The sequence below is a fragment of the Balaenoptera ricei genome, chromosome 2 (assembly GCF_028023285.1).
Source record: "Balaenoptera ricei isolate mBalRic1 chromosome 2, mBalRic1.hap2, whole genome shotgun sequence".
In the NCBI taxonomy this organism is placed as follows: domain Eukaryota; kingdom Metazoa; phylum Chordata; class Mammalia; order Artiodactyla; family Balaenopteridae; genus Balaenoptera; species Balaenoptera ricei.
The window spans coordinates 79,323,869-79,342,812 of record NC_082640.1 but is presented as its reverse complement, the minus strand read 5'-3'; the positions used below and the strand labels follow the sequence as shown (position 1 = coordinate 79,342,812).

At 36.2% G+C, this 18,944-nt stretch overlaps 1 protein-coding gene across 8 annotated transcripts in view; it reads right to left on the bottom strand.

The window, feature by feature from the left end:
- Nucleotides 1-18,944, bottom strand: part of ZNF280D (zinc finger protein 280D) — a 123,583-nt gene that overhangs the window by 53,669 nt on the left and 50,970 nt on the right. For all 8 annotated transcript variants that reach the window (XR_009500824.1, XR_009500825.1, XR_009500823.1 and 5 more), the window contains 6 exons: nucleotides 17,859-18,016; nucleotides 16,945-17,045; nucleotides 15,784-15,930; nucleotides 3,209-3,343; nucleotides 1,075-1,382; nucleotides 465-605 (listed from right to left, as the gene is read on the bottom strand). Coding sequence is in view for 5 of the 8 variants with exons in the window: in XM_059913213.1 (XP_059769196.1) it covers nucleotides 465-605; nucleotides 1,075-1,382; nucleotides 3,209-3,343; nucleotides 15,784-15,930; nucleotides 16,945-17,045; nucleotides 17,859-18,016 (990 nt within the window). In the remaining 3 variants the exon portion in view is untranslated. The remainder of the gene's footprint in view (nucleotides 1-464; nucleotides 606-1,074; nucleotides 1,383-3,208; nucleotides 3,344-15,783; nucleotides 15,931-16,944; nucleotides 17,046-17,858; nucleotides 18,017-18,944) is intronic.

The window sequence follows — 18,944 nt, the reverse complement described above, 5'->3', positions numbered from 1 at the left end:
AGATGGACAGACAGATGGATTACAGAGAAAAAGAGAGAGAGAGAGAGAGAAACAGACTCAATAAAGTTTCTAACATCACTGAAAACCCTGGAATCTCTCAAAGTGACTGCTTTGAAGAGAATAACACTCATGAGATTACATGTATTTGTTTCATAAACATACTTAAAACATTTACTTTTCTGTCTTTGGAAGTAACCATGTTTCAAAGTTCTATAGGAAAAAAAATTCCCATAGAAAAACTATTTTCCCTAACAAACCTATCCTAATTTCATTAGTCTAACTGTTCTTACAATTCGAGTTTCCAGGAACTTCATGAATTACTACGCCGAAAAATAGTACCAGGAATCATCTTAGAAGTTTTCTTAGAAGAGGAAAACTGACTTCTAATAGGATAACTGTTTTCAAAAACAAACTTGCTGAACTGTAATTTTAATTGGTAATTATAGATGTTTAACTCATCTTACCTCATCATATGATTCACATAGGCTTTGCTACAGCTAGTGTTGTATCTGCAAAAACTACAGTGGACATATGTAGGAAAATGGTTTGCAAAATCTTTTATTTCAGAACAACACTCAATGCACTTGTGAACTCCCCGACGATACCTTATAGAGATATAAAGAAAATGATAAAAATATATTTTAAAACAAAAATAATAAGGGACTGCCTTATTAATGTTGTTAATTAAAGCTAAGGTGTTTAACATCTTCAAACAGAGACTTATAATTTGAAAAATCTGCTATGGAACAGCAGCTAGAATAAGTATAAAAAATCTAATATCAACTAATGTTTCTTACTGGGATAAACGGATTAACCAATTGGTTAAATTAACCAATTCAAACTTTACAAGATATAAGCACAACATAAAACACCAGTGTAATAAATGAATATTATAGAAAAACAGTAATTCAAGTACTGTTCAACTGTTGTAAAAAATATTTTTTATTATGTGCTTGGCCTTAAGTGACAGTGTATAAATGTACAAGAGAGTTGTGTAATAGGGTAAATTTATATTAAATAAAGTTTTTATACGTAAGATTAAATTAGTATTGTGTATCAAGAATAAAAGATTACCTTAAATTCCTCAATGCTGTATTGACTTTACTTTTTTTATTGCTACTAGCCAATGTGCTTTGTTTCTTTTGCATATTAGATATTTTTGATTTGTATTTAGATTTACTTCCATTAGGCTTACTTGCATTAGGTTTACTTGCAATGGATTTAGTTATATTAGGTTTACTTGTGTTAGATTTTGTGGGATTTTTAGCAGTTATATTTTTAGTCCTTGGAGGTGAGAGCTGAAGGGTAGAAGTGCTTGCACTAATGGTAGGTGTAGTTGAAGATCCTGATTGAAGAGGGCCAACTGAAGCTCGAATAGTAACCTACAAAAATGAAGATAATATTTGCTTTAGAAAATTAATCACTGCATTACTGTTAAAATATCACTGCATAACAAAAAGTTAAACATCAAGTTTTTGGAAAGGGCAAGTATAAACTGTAACTGGGTAAGTCTTCCATTTATTCTAAATGTTCATATCAATTAAATGAAATTAAACTTGATATTTACTCACTTGTAATCTTACATTTTTGTACTGATATCAGTTATATGTTAAGAGTTATTAATGATAATTAGCAGTTAAAGCAAATTATATGAATATTAAAAGAGCACATTCCATAGCTATTTCTATGCTCTGATATAACTAAAAATTCACAAACACAGAGGTCAAAATTTAAATCTCAAAGCCTAGAAAGGACTGTGTCATCCTTCGACAACTATAAAACAAACAGATCTACAGTAAATGTGACTTCTTTCCAGGGACTCATTGGGCAGGATTTATGTTTACAAAGGTTATGTGAGGGGTTATATCAATTCACTATACTGCATGGCGAGCTTAATAATACTTAGAATTTCCTTAAAGGAAGCTAATACAAGACTTAACATTTGGTATTAAGAAATTAAATTTGCTGCTTGACAATGAAAAACACAACTGCCTACCAACTTCCTCATTAATCATTTGACTATACACCCCCCATGTATTTGAGGAACAGCCTATGAGGAAGTACCATGAAAAACATGTGCTTTAGTATCATACAAAGGCATTGGACTAGGAATCAAAAGACCTGAGGTTAAAGCTAAACTACTCCTTTCTAGCCATGTGACCTTGAATAAGTAACATCCTCTCTAAGCTTCTTTATCTATAATAAGGGACAATACTTCCCTCATCTACCTCACTGGCTTACTATATGGATTAAATAATAGAATATATGAATAAGCATACCAAAAGCCTAATTCTAAGGTGCTATAAAAACATTTAGTATCATTATTATTATTATTATTAAGGGAAAATATGAGAGAGGACTGCACTGCTTACATTAGTGTTCTGCATGTCTAGTCCCAGCATGGAATGAATGGATTGCAGGGAAGGATGCTGGATAGCTTCTCTTGCTCTAGGTCTTCAGAGCATGGCTTTATATTGTTTTAGTTAATTCAAATAACAGACATACCCACATTCAAAGGTAAGAACCCAAAGCCAAATATAAATGTTTTGGGGATTATTTCACTTTGGATTATCCATGCCTCTGTTTCCCTCCACTGGAGCAAATATTCAAGAGCTGACTGTGTATAAAGAAGTCAGAAAAAACAGAGGTATATAAGGCAAAAAGGGAAAAGTAAATTACAATCATCAGTATGCAGTCAGACATGTGTTTGCTCACTTAAAACATAATGCTATCCAGCAGCAGAACTTGCTTCTCTGAGAGTAGACTCAGTAATAACAATTTCAATAAACATCTGAGAACCTACAGCATTCAAGGCACTATACCAGATGCTGAGGACACAAAGATAAATAAAACATGATTCCTGATCTCAAGCATCTTACAGTTTAACAGATAAAAAATGACATATACACTGCCAACTGGAATAGCTCCAAAATAGCCTACGTAACATTGACATAACCCACTGACCCTCGAACAGTTAATCTAGTTACACTTTTTATAAAGGAATACCACTCTAGAGTTGCACACACTATTGACCAAAAAGCAATGGTTAGAAGTTTTATTCCTAAACACAGGAATGGTAAAACCTAAAATTAAAGTCTTAATTAAATCAGAAATCATTTTTAAAGTATTATATTCAATAAATAAAACCAGGCAGGAGTTAATGGCTATTATCCTACAAAATGTTAAAATACAACATATTTGAACTCACTTTTGTTCCCGGAGGCAATCCTTCTAGCTGTTTAGGTTTTATAAATGTCCGATGATGCTGAGTCTTGTGATCCATTTTCTCTTTGCATGTTAAAAACTGTAGTCTGCATTTTGTACAACGATGTATTCCTTTTTTCTGTTTAGAAAGCAGAAAAAGTGAAGAAAAATAATTTCTACAACCACAAATATTGTGTCCTGAAACTGCTCTGATTTAATTTTAATGATACTAATTTTAAAACTAGTATTTTACATCTCTTATCATATATAATAGCAAAATATTATTTTATTTTTTAAAACATTCTTTGCATTAGTATCTAGGTTTCAAAAATGTCTGTTACTATCCAGAAATTGAACATGAAAGTTGCATCAATAGATTCTAATGAAAGTTCTCTCAATAGTGCTATGAAAGCTCTTTTAATTATAATTTTAAAGTACTTAGACACATGATACTGTGATAATGAACTATACTATATAAGAGTATAAGAGTATATATATAAGAGTAAATTCTTTTTAAGTTTTGCTATTTCTAGTTGGTTGACAAGCTGGAAAAATAAATTCAAATAGCCAACCACAGATTTCAAAGAAAGTTGTTATAGCAATGGTTGTATAAAGCAGTGTTGTCTAATAAAACTTTCTTCAATGATGAAAATGTTCTAGAGCTGCACTGCCCAATACAGTAGCAACTAGACATATGTGGTTAATGAGCACCTGAAATATGCGAAGTGCAACTGAGCAAACAAATTTTAAATTTTATTTAATTTTAATTAATTTAAGTTTAAATAGCCACATACAGCTAGTGGCTACAACATTGGACAGTGTGGATATGGAAGCATAAATAAAAACAACTATTCCCAATCTACTTACTGGCTGATTCCCCTTGACTGAGTCCCTCCTCAAACTTAATCCTGTTATTATTCCACAGATGGGAAACAGGACTCAAGAAAAATCCAAATCACTGTACCATAGCTATTCAGTGACAATTGCCAGACACCTAATCCAGTGTTCTTTCTACTATACAATATTGATATTTATGCTCTCATTAATTTAAAAATTATATATGTATATGCAAACATATATATAAACTGAAACAACATATAAATACAAAAGAATGTTTTCTCTAAAGCTACGATCTGCCAGATACAGCACTATTTCCATTTAAATACAATCAATCATTTATAAAATTCGAACAGATAATACACTGGGAAGTAACTAGCACAGTACTGGCACACAGCAGGCATTTCATAAATTAAAGTTCTTTACAAAGTTCAAAGCAATATATAAATATAATATGTTTGTATTGTATTTTAGGTGCATCTTAAGACTATTTTAGAAGTGTGATGCATTCTTGGAGGTACAGGCAACTTAAATTCACTCATATTTGCTCAAAGAAGAGGAAGAAAAAGAGAAAACGTGGGCAAGAAACAGATACCAAGTCAAAAGGAAAGAAAAAAAGTTCTCCAGAATCCAGTACCCAGAAATCTTTTCTCTATCTATAATCCCTCCCTAGGTTACCTTTTCATTTCACGGCTTTAAATATCATCTATCCAACTACCTACTTGATATCACTACTTGATGTCTAATATGCATCTCAAACCAACATGGACAAAACTGAATTCTGGATTTCTTCCCTACCTCCCTGCCCCCCAAAATATGTTCTTTCCTCAGTCTTCACCATATGACAGTATGTGAAAATTCCACTCTTGCAGCTGCTTAGGACAAAAAGCTTGGTCACTCTCACATCCCATATCTAACCCATTACTAAAAGCTGTCAGCTCTACCTTCAAAAACTGTCATAATATTTCCACTTATTGCCTTCAACCACTGCTACCATACTTGTCCAAGACACTCAACTTGACTAATAATAACCTCCTATGTTCTCCCTTTCATGTTCTTTCTTCCCTATGGTCTAGTCTCCTCACAGCTGCCAATGATCTTAAAACATGGCAGATCTTTCACATGCTTAAAATGCTGATGGTTTTCCAAAGTCCTGATTCTGGTTTACAAGGCTCTATATGAATTGGCCTGCATTCTATTGCTACAACCTTACTTCCTACTACTTTTCCTCTTATTACTTTACTCTGCTCCAGCCACAACTGGCCTCTGTGATGTTCTTTGAGTGCCCCAGGTACACACTCACTTCACTCCCAATGTAATGTTACTTCCCCCAGATTTCCTCACAGCTTACTCCTTTATGTCCTTCAGAGAGGCCCGTTTTTGGCCACTATATATACAAGACAGCAACCACTTCACCCCTCCACTCCCAACATCTCCCCAATCCTAGGTACTCCTTATCCTCCACATTTTCCTTCTACAGTACTTATTTCCAACCAGTACGCATATACCTTCAAACATATATTTATTATTTTTCTCCACTATAATCCAAATTCCAGAGGATACAAACTTTGTTTTGTTCACTGCTATGTAATACCTAAAACAGTCTCTGGCACTAGTAAGGCACTCAATAAATATTTGTTAAATAAATGGACAGTAAGGCAGAAAGCAAGAGACTGACAGAAAGTGCATATGAGCAGCAGGTACAATTTAACTTGTTCACAATGTCTGCCATTCCATTCAATGAAAATACATCCAGAATCCTGAGATAGAATACATTAATCTACTATTCCCTTAGTTGGACACAAGTTTTGCACATGTCTCTTGTGTATGTATGCATTTAAATGTGCAAAAGGTGATAAAGACACGGTACATTTTTTAATAACATGATGTTCAACCAAAGAAGTAGTGATTTATTCCAAGGGTAGAGAAATAATTGTCTGTGTTGAATTTTGGATAAGCATACTACACTGTTTAGGGTAGTACTGACTATATGTAATTTCTGACCTTAGACCTAATAATACCAAAATGAAATCTGACTCTGTGGTAGAACAATAAAAGGCTGGGCTCAGAAATCAAATTTTAACTCTGCTTTTTATTAGGTAATGTGACATGGAGCAACTTACTTTCTCCAAAACTTTGTTTCCTCATCTCTAAGTGTGATTGTGAGGATTCAACAAGATAATGCATGTAAAGCACCTATTGCTGTCATAAGGTAAATGACTGCATATGTTAACTGCTTACTATTTTTATTAAAGATCTAATGAACATATTTAACACATCCAAAATCACTTTCACTATTTCTTAAAAGTCATAACAACTAGATTGTTAGCTCTAAAATCACCCAAGACCTAACAATACATTGTTTTAAACAAAAGTTACAACCAAAGTCTTCTAAAACAATAAAATGAGCCACAGAGTCAACAATTCTTATTATCTCATATTGCTCTAATAATGTCATCTCAGTTACAAGTTTTTGCTCAGCTATAATTTTCCAGTCTTTTGTAAATAATCATACAAATTGTAAATTTCTTGAAGGATACATGATGATCCTTCTTACTGATAGATTTTCCCCTCTTAACTGCTGGCTGTCTACCTCCTAGGTGCTCCAAATAAACAAAAAAGAAAATTGGACACGCATGGCAAATGAAGACATAAAATTCAGGGTATAAAAACTGATTAAAAATCACATAGCTAGGGAGGAGCTTCAAGATGGCGGGAGAGTAAGACGTGGAGATCACCTTCCTCCCCCCAAATACATCAGAAATACATCTACATGTGGAACAACTCCTACAGAACACCTAGTGAAAGCTGGCAAAAGACCTCAGACCTCCCAAAAGGCAAGAAACTCCCCACGTACCTGGGTATGGCAAAAGAAAGAAAAGAAAAAACACAGACAAAAGAATAGGGACAAGGGCTTCCCTGGTGGCTCAGTGGTTGGGAATCTGCCTGCCAAGGCAGGGGACACGGGTTCGATCCCTGGTCTGGGAAGATCCCACATGCCGCGGAGCAACTAAGCCCATGAGCCACAACTACTGAGCCTGCGCATCTGGAGCCTGTGCTCCGCAACGAGAGAGGCCGCGACAGTGAGAGGCCCGCACACCACAATGAAGAGTGGCCCCCACTCGCCACACCTGGAGAAAGCTCTTGCACAGAAACGAAGACACAACACAGCCAAAAATAAATAAATAAATATTTTTAAAAAATTAAAAAAAAAAAAACGAATAGGGACGGGACCTGCGCCAGTGGGAGGGAGTTGTTAGGAAGAAAGGTCTCCACACACTAGGAAGCCCCTTCGCGGGCGGAGACAGTGGGTGGCGGAGGGGGGAAGCTTCGGAGCCACGGAGGAGAGCGCAGCCACAGGGGTGCGGAGGGCAAAGCGGAGAGATTCCCACACAGAGGATCGGTGCCAACCAGCACTCACCAGCCCGAGAGGCTTGTCTGCTCACCTGCCGGGGCGGGCGGGGGCTGGGAGCTGAGGCTCGGGCTTCAGAGGTCAGATCCCAGGGAGAGGACTGGGGTTGGCTGCGTGAACACAGCCTGAAGGGGGCTAGTGCGCCACGGCTAGCCAGGAGGGAGTCCGGGAAAAGGTCTGGAACTGCTGAAGAGGCAAGAGACTTTTTCTTGCCTCTTTGTTTCCTGGTGCGTGAGGAGAGGGGATTAAAAGCGCCGCTTAAAGGAGCTCCAGAGATGGGCGAGCCGCGGCTATCAGCGCGGACCCCAGAGACGGGCATGGGATGCTAAGGCTGCTGCTGCAGCCACCAAGAAGCCTGTGTGCAAGCACAGGTCACTATCCACACCTCCCCTCCTGGGAGCCTGTGCAGCCCGCCACTGCCAGGATCTCGTGATCCAGGGACAACTTCCCCAGGAGAATACACGGCTAGCCTCAGGCTGGTGCAACGTCATGCTAGCCTCTGCCGCCGCAGGCTCGCCCCACACTCCGTACCCCTCCCTCCCTCCAGCCTGAGTGAGCCAGAGCCCCCGAATCAGCTGCTCCTTTAACCCCGTCCTGTCTGAGCAGAAGAACAGACGCCCTCAGGGGACCTACATGCCCTCAGGGGACCTACACACAGAGGCAAGGCCAAATCCAAAGCTGAAGCCCAGGAGCTGTGTGAACAAAGAAGAGAAAGGGAAATTTCTCCCAGCACCCCAGGAGCAGTGGATTAAATCTCCACAATCAACTAGATGTACCCTGCATCTGTGGAATACCTGAATAGACAACAAATCATCCCAAATTGAGGAGGTGGACTTTGGGAGCAACGATATATTTTTTTTCCCTTTTTTTCTTTTTGTGAGTTTGTATGCATATGCTTCTGTGTGTGCTTTTGTCTATATAGTTTTGCTTTAATCATTTGTCCTAGGACTCTGTCTGTCCGTTTTTTTTTTTTTTTTAGTACAGCTTTCAGCCCTTGTTATCATTGGTGGATTTCTTTTCTGGTTTGGTCGTTCTCTTCTTTCTTTCTTTCTTTTTTAATTACTTTAAAAAATGTTTTTAATAATTACTTTTTGTTTTTTACTTTAATAACTTTTTTATTCTATTTTATTTTATCTTTTTCTTTCTTTCTTTCCTTTTTTCTCCCTTTTATTCTGAGCCGTGTGGATGACAGGCTCCTGGTGCTCCATCCAGCCAGGTGTCAGGGCTGTGCCTCTGAGGGGGGAGAGCCAAGTTCAGGACACTGGTCCAACAGAGACCTCACAGCTCCACGTAATATCAAACGGCAAAAATCTCCCAGAGATCTCCAACTCAACGCCAAGACCAAGCTCCACTCAACGACCAGCAACCTACAGTGCTGGACACCCTACGCCAAACAACTAGCAAGACAGGAACACAACCCCATCCATTAGCAGAGAGGCTGCCTAAAATCATAATAAGGTCACAGACACCCCAAAACACACCACCAGACGTGGACCTGCCACCAGAAAGACAAGATCCAGCCTCATCCACCAGAACACAGGCACTAGTCCCCTCCACCAGGAAGCCTACACAACCCACTGAACCAACCTTAGCCACCACTAGGGGCAGACACCAAAAACAACGGGAACTACGAACCTGCAGCTTGTGAAAAGGAGACCCCAAACACAGTAAGTTAAGCAAAAAAAGAAGACAAAGAAACACACAGCAGGTGAAAAAGCAAGGTAAAAACCCACCAGACCTAACAAATGAAGAGGAAATACGCAGTCTACCTGAAAAAGAATTCAGAATAATGATAGTACAGATGATCCGAAATCTTGGAAATAGAATAGACAAAATGCAAAAAACGTTTAACAAGGACCTAGAATAACTAAAGAGCAAACAAACAATCATGAACAACACAATAAATGAAATTAAAAATTCTCTAGAATGGATCAATAGCAGAATAACTAAGGCAGAAGAACGGATAAGTGACCTGGAAGATAAAATAGTGAAAATAACTACTGCAGAGCAGAATAAAGAAAAAAGAATGAAAAGAACTGAGGATAGTCTCAGAGACCTCTGGGACAACATTAAACACACCAACATTCGAATTATAGAGGTCCCAGAAGAAGAAGAGAAAAAGAAAGGAACTGAGAAAATATTTGAAGAGATTATAGTTGAAAACTTCCCTAATATGGGTAAGGAAATAGTTAATCAAGTCCAGGAAGCACAGAGAGTCCCATACAGGATAAACCCAAGGAGAAACACGCCAAGACACATACTAATCAAACTATCAAAAATTAAATACAAAGACAAAATATTAAAAGCAGCAAGGGAAATACAACAAATAACATACAAGCGAATTCCCATAAGGTTAACAGCTGATCTTTCAGCAGAAACTCTGCAAGCCAAAAGGGAGTGACAGGGCATATTTAAAGTGATGAAAGGGAAAAACCTACAACCAAGATTACTCTATCCAGCAAGGATCTCATTCAGATTTGACAGAGAAATTGAAACCTTTACAGACAAGTAAAAGTTAAGAGAATTCAGCACAACCAAACCAGCTTTACAAGAAATGCTACAGGAACTTTTCTAGGCAGGAAACAAGAGAAGGAAAAGACCTACAATAACAAACCCAAAACAATTAAGAAAATGGTAATAGGAACATACATATCAATAATTACCTTAAATGTAAATGGATTAAATGCTTCAACCAAAAGACACAGACGGGCTGAATGGATACAAAAACAAGACCCGTATATATGCTGTCTACAAGAGAGCCACTTCAGACCGAGGGACACATACAGACTGAAAGTGAGGGGATGGAAAAAGATATTCCATGCAAATGGAAATCAAAAGAAAGCTGGAGTAGCAATTCTCATATCAGACAAAATAGACTTCAAAACAAAGACTATTACAAGAGATGAAGAAGGACACTACATAATGATCAAGGGATCAATCCAAGAAGAAGATATAACAATTGTAAATATTTATGCACCCAACATAGGAGCACCTCAATACATAAGGCAAATGCTAGCAGCCATAAGAGGGGAAATTGACAGTAACACAATCATAGTAGGGGACTTTAACAACCCACTTTCACCAATGGACAGATCATCCAAAATGAAAATACATAAGGAAACACAAGCTTTAAATGATACATTAAACAAGATGGACTTAATTGATATTTATAGGACATTCCACCCAAAAACAACAGAATACACTTTCTTCTCAAGTGCTCATGGGAAATTCTCCAGGATAGATCATATCTTGGGTCACAAGTCAAGCCTTGGTAAATTTAAGAAAACTGAAATCGTATCAAGTATCTTATCTGACCACAAGGCTATGAGACTAGATATCAATTACCGGAAAAATCTGTAAAAAATACAAACACATGGAGGCTAAACAATACACTACTTAATAACCAAGATATCACTGAAGAAATCAAACAGGAAATCAAAAAATACCTAGAAAAAAATAACAATGAAAACACGATGACCCAAAACCTATGGGATGCAGTAATAGCAGTTCTAAGAGGGAAGTTGATAGCAATACAATCTTACCTTAAGAAACAAGAAACATCTCAAATAAACAACCTAACCTTACACCTAAAGGAATTAGAGAAGAAAAACAAAAAAAACCCAAAGTTAGCAGAAGGAAAGAAATCATAAAGATCAGATCAGAAATAAATGAAAAAGAAATGAAGGAAACAATAGCAAAGATGAATAAAACTGAAAGCTGGTTCTTTGAGAAGATAAACAAAATTGATAAACCATTAGCCAGACTCATCAAGAAAAAAAGGGAGAAGACTCAAATCAACAGAATTAGAAATGAAAGAGGGGAAGTAAAAACTGACACTGCAGAAATACAAAGGATCATGAGAGATTACTACAAGCAATTCTTTGCCAATAAAATGGACAACCTGGAAAAAATGGACAAATTCTTAGAAATGCACAACCTTCTGAGTCTGAACCAGGAAGAAACAGAAAATATGAACAGACCAATCACAAGCACTGAAATTGAAACTGTGATTAAAACTCTTCCAACAAACAAAAGCCCAGGACCAGATGGCTTCACAGGCAAATTCTATCAAACATTTAGAGAAGAGCTAACACCTATCCTTCTCAAACTCTTCCAAAATATAGCAGAGGGAAGAACTCTCCCAAACTCATTCTACAAGGCCACCATCACCCTGATACCAAAACCAGACAAAGATGTCACAAAAAAAGAAAACTACAGACCAATATCACTGATGAACATAGATGGAAAAATCCTCAACAGAATACTAGCAAACAGAATCCAACAGCACATTAAAAGGATCATACACCATGATCAAGTGGGGTTTATCCCAGGAATGCAAGGATTCTTCAATACACGCAAATCAATCAATGTGATACACCATATTAACAAATTGAAGGAGGAAAACCATATGATCATCTCAATAGATGCAGAGAAAGCTTTTGACAAAATTCAACACCCATTTATGATAAAAATCCTCCAGAAAGTAGGCATAGAGGGAACTTAGCTCAACATAATAAAGGCCATATATGACAAACCCACAGCCAACCTTGTCCTCAATGGTGAAAAACTGAAACCATTTCCATGAAGATCAGGAACAAGACAAGGTGGCCCACTCTCACCACTATTATTTAACATAGTTGGAAGTGTTAGCCACAGCAATCAGAGAAGAAAAAGAAATAAAAGGAATCCAAATCGGAAAAGAAGAAGTAAAGCTATCACTGTTTGCAGATAAAATGATACTATACATAGAGAATCCTAAAGATGCTACCAGAAAACTACTAGAGCTAATCAATGAATTTGGTAAACTAGCAGGATACAAAATTAATGCACAGACATCTCTTGCATTCCTATACACTAATAATGAAAAATCTGAAAGTGAAATTAAGAAAACACTCCCATTTACCATTGCAACAAAAAGAATAAAATATCTAGGAATAAACCTACCTAAGGAGACAAAAGACCTGTATGCAGAAAATTATAAGACACTGATGAAAGAAATTAAAGATGATACAAATAGATGGAGAGATATACCATGTTCTTGGATTGGAAGAATCAACATTATGAAAATGACTATACTACCCAAAGCAATCTACAGATTCAATGCAATCCCTATCAAACTACCACTGGCATTTTTCACAGAACTAGGACAAACAATTTCACAATTTGTATGGAAACACAAAAGACCCCGAATAGCCAAAGCAATCTTGAGAAAGAAAAACGGAGCTGGAGGAATCAGGCTCCCAGACTTCAGACTATACTACAGAGCTACAGTAATCAAGACAGTATGGTACTGGCACAAAAACAGAAATACAGATCAATGGAACAGGATAGAAAGCCCAGAGATAAACCCACGCACCTATGGTCACCTTATCTTTGATAAAGGAGGCAAGAATATACAGTGGAGAAAAGACAGCCTCTTCAATAAGTGGTGCTGGAAAAACTGGACAGCTACATGTAAAAGAATGAAATTAGAACACTCCCTAACACCATACACAAAAATAAACTCAAAATGGATTAAAGACCTAAATGTAAGGCCAGACACTATCAAACTCTTAGAGGAAAACATAGGCAGAACACTCTATGACATAAATCACAGCAAGATCCTTTTTGACCCACCTCCTTGAGAAATGGAAATAAAAACAAAAATAAACAAACGGGACCTAATGAAACTTAAAAGCTTTGGAACAGCAAAGGAAACCATAAAGAAGACGAAAAGACAACCCTCCGAATGGGAGAAAATATTTGAAATGAAGCAACTGACAAAGGATTAATCTCCAAAACTTACAAGCATCTCATGCAGCTCAAAATCAAAAAAACAAACAACCCAATCCAAAAATGGGCAGAAGACCTAAATAGACATTTCTCCAAAGAAGATATACAGATTGGCAACAAACACATGAAAGGATGATCAACATCATTAATCATTAGAGAAATGCAAATCAAAACTACAATGCGGTATCATCTCACACCGGTCAGAATGGCCATCATCAAAAAATCTAGAAGCAAAAAATGCTGGAGAGGGTGTGAAGAAATGGGAACCCTCATACACTGTTGGTGGGAATGTAAATTGATACAGCCACTATGGAGAACAGTATGGAGGGTCCTTAAAAAACTAAAAATAGAACTACCATACGACCCAGCAATCCCACTACTGGGCATATACCCTGAGAAAACCATAATTCAAAAAGGGACATGTACCAAAATGTTCATTGCAGCTCTATTTACAATAGCCAGGTAATGGAATCAACCCAAGTGTCCACTGACAGATGAATGGATAAAGAAGATGTGGCACATATATTCAATGGAATGTTACTCAGCCATAAAAAGAAATGAAATTGAGTTATTTGTAGTGAGGTGGATGGACCTAGAGTCTGTCATACAGAGTGAAGTAAGTCAGAAAGAGAAAAACAAATACCGTATGCTAACACATATATATGGAATCTAAAAAAAAAAAAAAAAAAGGGCATGAAGAACCTAGGGCCAAGACAGGAATAACGACTCAGACCTACTAGAGAATGGACTTGAGGACACGGGGAGGGGGGAAGGGTAAGCTGGGACAAAGTGAGAGAGTGGTAGTGTACATATGGATATATACACTACCAAATGTAAAGTAGATAGCTAGTGGGAAGCAGTCGCATAGCACAGGGAGATTAGCTCGGTGCTTTGTGACCAGTTAGAAGGGTGGGATAGGGAGGGTGGGAGGGAGACGCAAGAGGGAAGAGATATGGGGATATATGTATATGTATAACTGATTCACTTTGTAATAAAGCAGAAACTAACACACCATTGTAAAGCAATTATACTCCAATAAAAACGTTAAAAAAAAAAATCACATAGCCCATACAGTTGGCCCACACATCTCCTTCATAATTATCATTCTTCCTACATCTATATCTCACTCTGGAGCTTAATACAGCATATGGGGAAAATGATGTTAAAAGCCCCATAATGAAATAAAACTACTGTTTTATACTTTATTCTTCCTTTGAAAATTAAAAGCCAAAGAAGAAATACAGAGTACCAAGAACAGTGTTTCTCAAACTCTGTTCCTCAAGAAATGTTAATAGATATTGAGCAAATAAAGGGTCCAATAGCCAAATAAGTCTGGGGAATACATATTATATCCTTACTTAGAGATTTACAATGTTCATTAGCATATTAAAATTTCTGAGGAATCCTGTTTTAAAAAAGAAACAATGATTTAATTTTGTAAACCTAGGGCTTTACCAAATTCATTTACCAGTAGCAGTTGGTGGTGGGGGACATGTATTAACAACTGATGGAACATTGCTGGGGAAACCCAGAATCGAAAGATCTTGCCAGAACTCCTCAAGGATAGGTAGCATCCCAGTCACAACATAGGTGATCCCAAATTTATTTGGAAATTCTACTTTTATTATCTTTCCCAATGAAGAACCACAAGCCGATTTCATGATTATCTAATGACTAGAATGGAAAGCAAAGTGAGCACCAATGCTGAATAAATTGACATGCCAGTTTAATCAATAACAAGAAAATGTAATGAGCTAATTAGTGAGGTGGCAAAACTTGATTACATGATCAGATTCAATAAATCCACTGACTTCTGGTTTTGGCAAAGGCGCTGTTATTGTTCTTTCAAGCGCTTAAGAACAGGATCAATGTTGCATTAAACTTTTCAGCCCAAACAAAGGATGACTTAATTGCTTCAGGAAAAGAACCAGTAAGTATAACATCAGAGTTCAAGAGATGGGTATAAGCACTAATACTGCGTCCCAAAAGTTACATAGCAGGACTAAATACAGTTCTTTGCCAGAGTTCATATATCAAGCAGTAAGTGTCACTACTGTTTCCTCTATCCCTGGCAGCTATAAAAGACCACTCCTGGTCAATGACGCCAACATGTCTTCTTATAATATGGGAGCTAAAAGTGGGAATAAAGTTTGAAGAGAAAGAGGAAAACACGATTATGAGTCATCAATCTTCTTTATCAGTTCAAACTCATCTTTTCCCCTGCTCCTGATAATTACCTTCCCCAGAAGGTAATTCTTAGCCTTGAAATATCCGATCTTTTGGATATTCTTCCACTCATCTTCTCTTTTTTCCTTCAATCCAAGGTTTCCTATTTCTAGCTATCTTTCAGAATTTTCATGTATGAACCACATCATCACCAGAAAGGAAGAAAGGAAAAGAAGTGGAAGTTTCACAGGTAATTCAGCATAAATTGCAAATTAATCATGTCATTTGGAACAATGCTGTTTCCCTTGCAGAACAAATCTAACCAACGTTCTAAGTCATAATCTATCTTTTCTCTAAAACAACATAAAGGAATAAAAACTGGCAAATCTCACCTGATGCTTCATGTAATGATGCATATAGGGTGTTGCAATTTTAATAACTTTGAGGCAAAATGGACATAGCAAGTTCTTAGTGTTTTCATGGGATGTTCTAAAATGAGTTTCTACATCAGAAAATGATGATGATCTATAATTGCAAACCTACAAAAAAAAAGATTTAGTTTAACTTGAAAACTTATAATGATATCCAATTTCAAAGTAAAAATGATAGGTCACTTGTTCAGAAGAATATTTTGTACTAATTCAGCTCTGATGCCTACACAACCAAGAATCCCATTAATGCAAACATCGAAAGATAATCTTTGAGACAGAAGAGTTACCTTTCAAAGCTTAAGGATACTTCCCAAAATATAACTAGATTCCCTTATTTTTATCAGATATTTTTATCTGTCACCCCCAATCTTGACTTGAGTTTTCAAACTCTGACACCTCTGGTCCTATAAAGTTCTTCTGCTATATAAAATAGCATCTTCCTTTAGATTATAAATGGCCTCCAGGCTATAGAAGTGACAATTTATTTTTATCTTACTTTCCCATTCCTCCAAATTCTGGAAAAATACTAGTCCCAAAGCATTTGGTAGGGTTCTCTGAAGTAAAAGCATTTTGTATTTCCCTTGTATGCCTACATTCTTCCCTACAGGGTAAGATAAGTTCATGTTTGTCTTTCTGCCACAGGGCTTTTCTTTGTCTAGTTACAGGAGTGGGCAAACAATGGCCTATGGGCCAATTCCAACTCTCTGCTGACCCTACATAACAATGTATGAGTTATGCCAAGGGACTTCCTACTAATAAATTATTTACAGAAGATACTTTAATTTTAGCAACCAATTTTATCGAAATGGTTAGAAAAATAAAATATATTTCATGACATGAAAATTATATGAAATTCAAATTTCAGTGTCCATAAATAAAGTTATACTGAAACACAGTCATATCCATTCATTCACTTGTCTATGGCTGCCTGTGTGCTAGAGTGGCAGAGTTGATTTGTTGTAACAGAGATCTATGATCCTCAAAGCCTGAATACTTACTATCTTGCCCTTTATATAAAAAATGTGCTGATGCCTGGCCTAACAGGTTTAAATCTTGTACCCAAAGCAAGAGATAACAAACAAACCAAACAAACACGATGTATACAATAAAATATGTGTATACCTGGCAAATATATGGCATTTCACCAGGTTTATGATTGTCCTTCATATGTTGTAAAAGAATATGCTCTGTTTCAAATGATAATTCACATATTTTGCAAATGGCTAAAAGTGGGGGAAAAAAGACATTACACCATTTTAAGATATATATACACACATAAGTATTCAATCATTATGTTGTACACCTGAAACTAATACAATGTTATATGTCAATTATACCTCAATTTTTTTTTAAAGTATCCTATTGAGGCAAATAAACAAAATCAGATATATACATATATAATTCATTTTGTACACCTATATCAACAACAACAACAATAATAGTAGTAGTATTGGTGGTGGTAGTGGTGAACAGTTGCATAGTTATTAACTGTGTGCCATGCCCAGTTCTAAGGACTTTACTTACATTAACTCACTCAGTTCCCATCAAAACATTATGAAGCAGGTATTTTTATTATCCCCATTATTCAAATATGAAGTGACCTGTCTGAGATCACATTAAGATCACATATTAAGAGGCAGAGCTTGGATGTGAACCCAGGCTGTCTTGCTCCAAAATCTGTGATTTTAACTACCGTTGTATTTACTTTTCTTATTCAAGTTTAAAAGAAGGGCACTGATTTCATATTTGAAAACTATGATCTGAGGGGCTTCTAATTTAGTCCCCCACATGTAATGCACAGGTTATTTACCATAGTGAATTATTTACAAGAGGGACTTTAATTTCAGTAACTAATTTTATTTAAAAGTTTATATAAGTTAAAAATTAACTTTTTCAACTTTACTCTCAAATTTCAAAGTCATCTTCTTATTCTTATTTTTCTAACACACTTGTTCAGAGTTCAGTAACAAACTTTTCTCAGAGTTGACATTGTTAAAATCAACAATACTCAATATTTAAATGAAATTGTAACTTACTAGAAAATTCATGGGGTGTGTGTGTACTTTCAATGTGACACTGCAGTTGAAATGGTGTGGGAAACTGACGGTAGCAGTGCTGGCAGGTGGTGTGGTTTTCCCAGCTTTCACTGCTCTGCTTCTCAAGTTCCAAATGATGTTTCATGTGGTTCATAAACCTATAAATGATTGTCAACAGGTGCAAAAATTCAGATTTAAAAACAAAAATCTCACAAATAAGTACTTGAATCTAAATCTTAAAATTAGAGATATGATTACTGAAAATAAAATCTCTAAAGTCTTAAAGTCCTCTAGAAAAGTGTGCACTTTAAATAATCACTTTTATTAAGTAACTAAGTAAACATCTTTTCACCCTTGTTTTAAAATAAATAGTTATTATTAATTTGAAATATCACTAATTTGCTCTCTTGATTTCAGATTATTAAAATTTTTTTAAAGATAAAACAGCAGGTTTCTTCTCCATACAAGTATACTACTTACATTTATAAATAAAATACTGAAAGGAAGGAAACTCTACCACCAAAAGCAGCTACAGAGTCATGAGAGAAATCTTTTAAGCTATGAAGATATACAATAAATTCTAGCTGCTTAAAAGACAAATTACTGGTATTTTTACTTGTGTCTTGGTTTCTAAATGCATGTAATAGCAATTTTAATGCCTACAATTACAAGAACCTTTTGTCTTACTTAATGATACTGGTTTACTGTTAGCAAAGACTGTTCATTTTAACTTGCAGACTGTGCCCTTTGTAGGCAACGTCCATTTTTCAGTTTTACATTCTGCTATTTCAGCTTCCCTAAAAAGGCTTCTTATGAGCAGGAACTATGACCTTCAACAGCAGAGAGTGCAATATAAATGGGAATGCCTATTTAAAAGAGCTTACTGAAGCTTTTTGCTGAATTTGAAAGTAAAGTTATTCAATCAAAATAACAATTTTTAGACGGGGTCAACTATTAACAATTACTCACTTTGAGTCACTACAGGAAATAATGTTGAAATTAAGTGATAATATCATCAATCTGGATAGCAATCATCATAAAGGTTATAACATTTATTTTTTTTCACACCTCGCACAACACTACTCT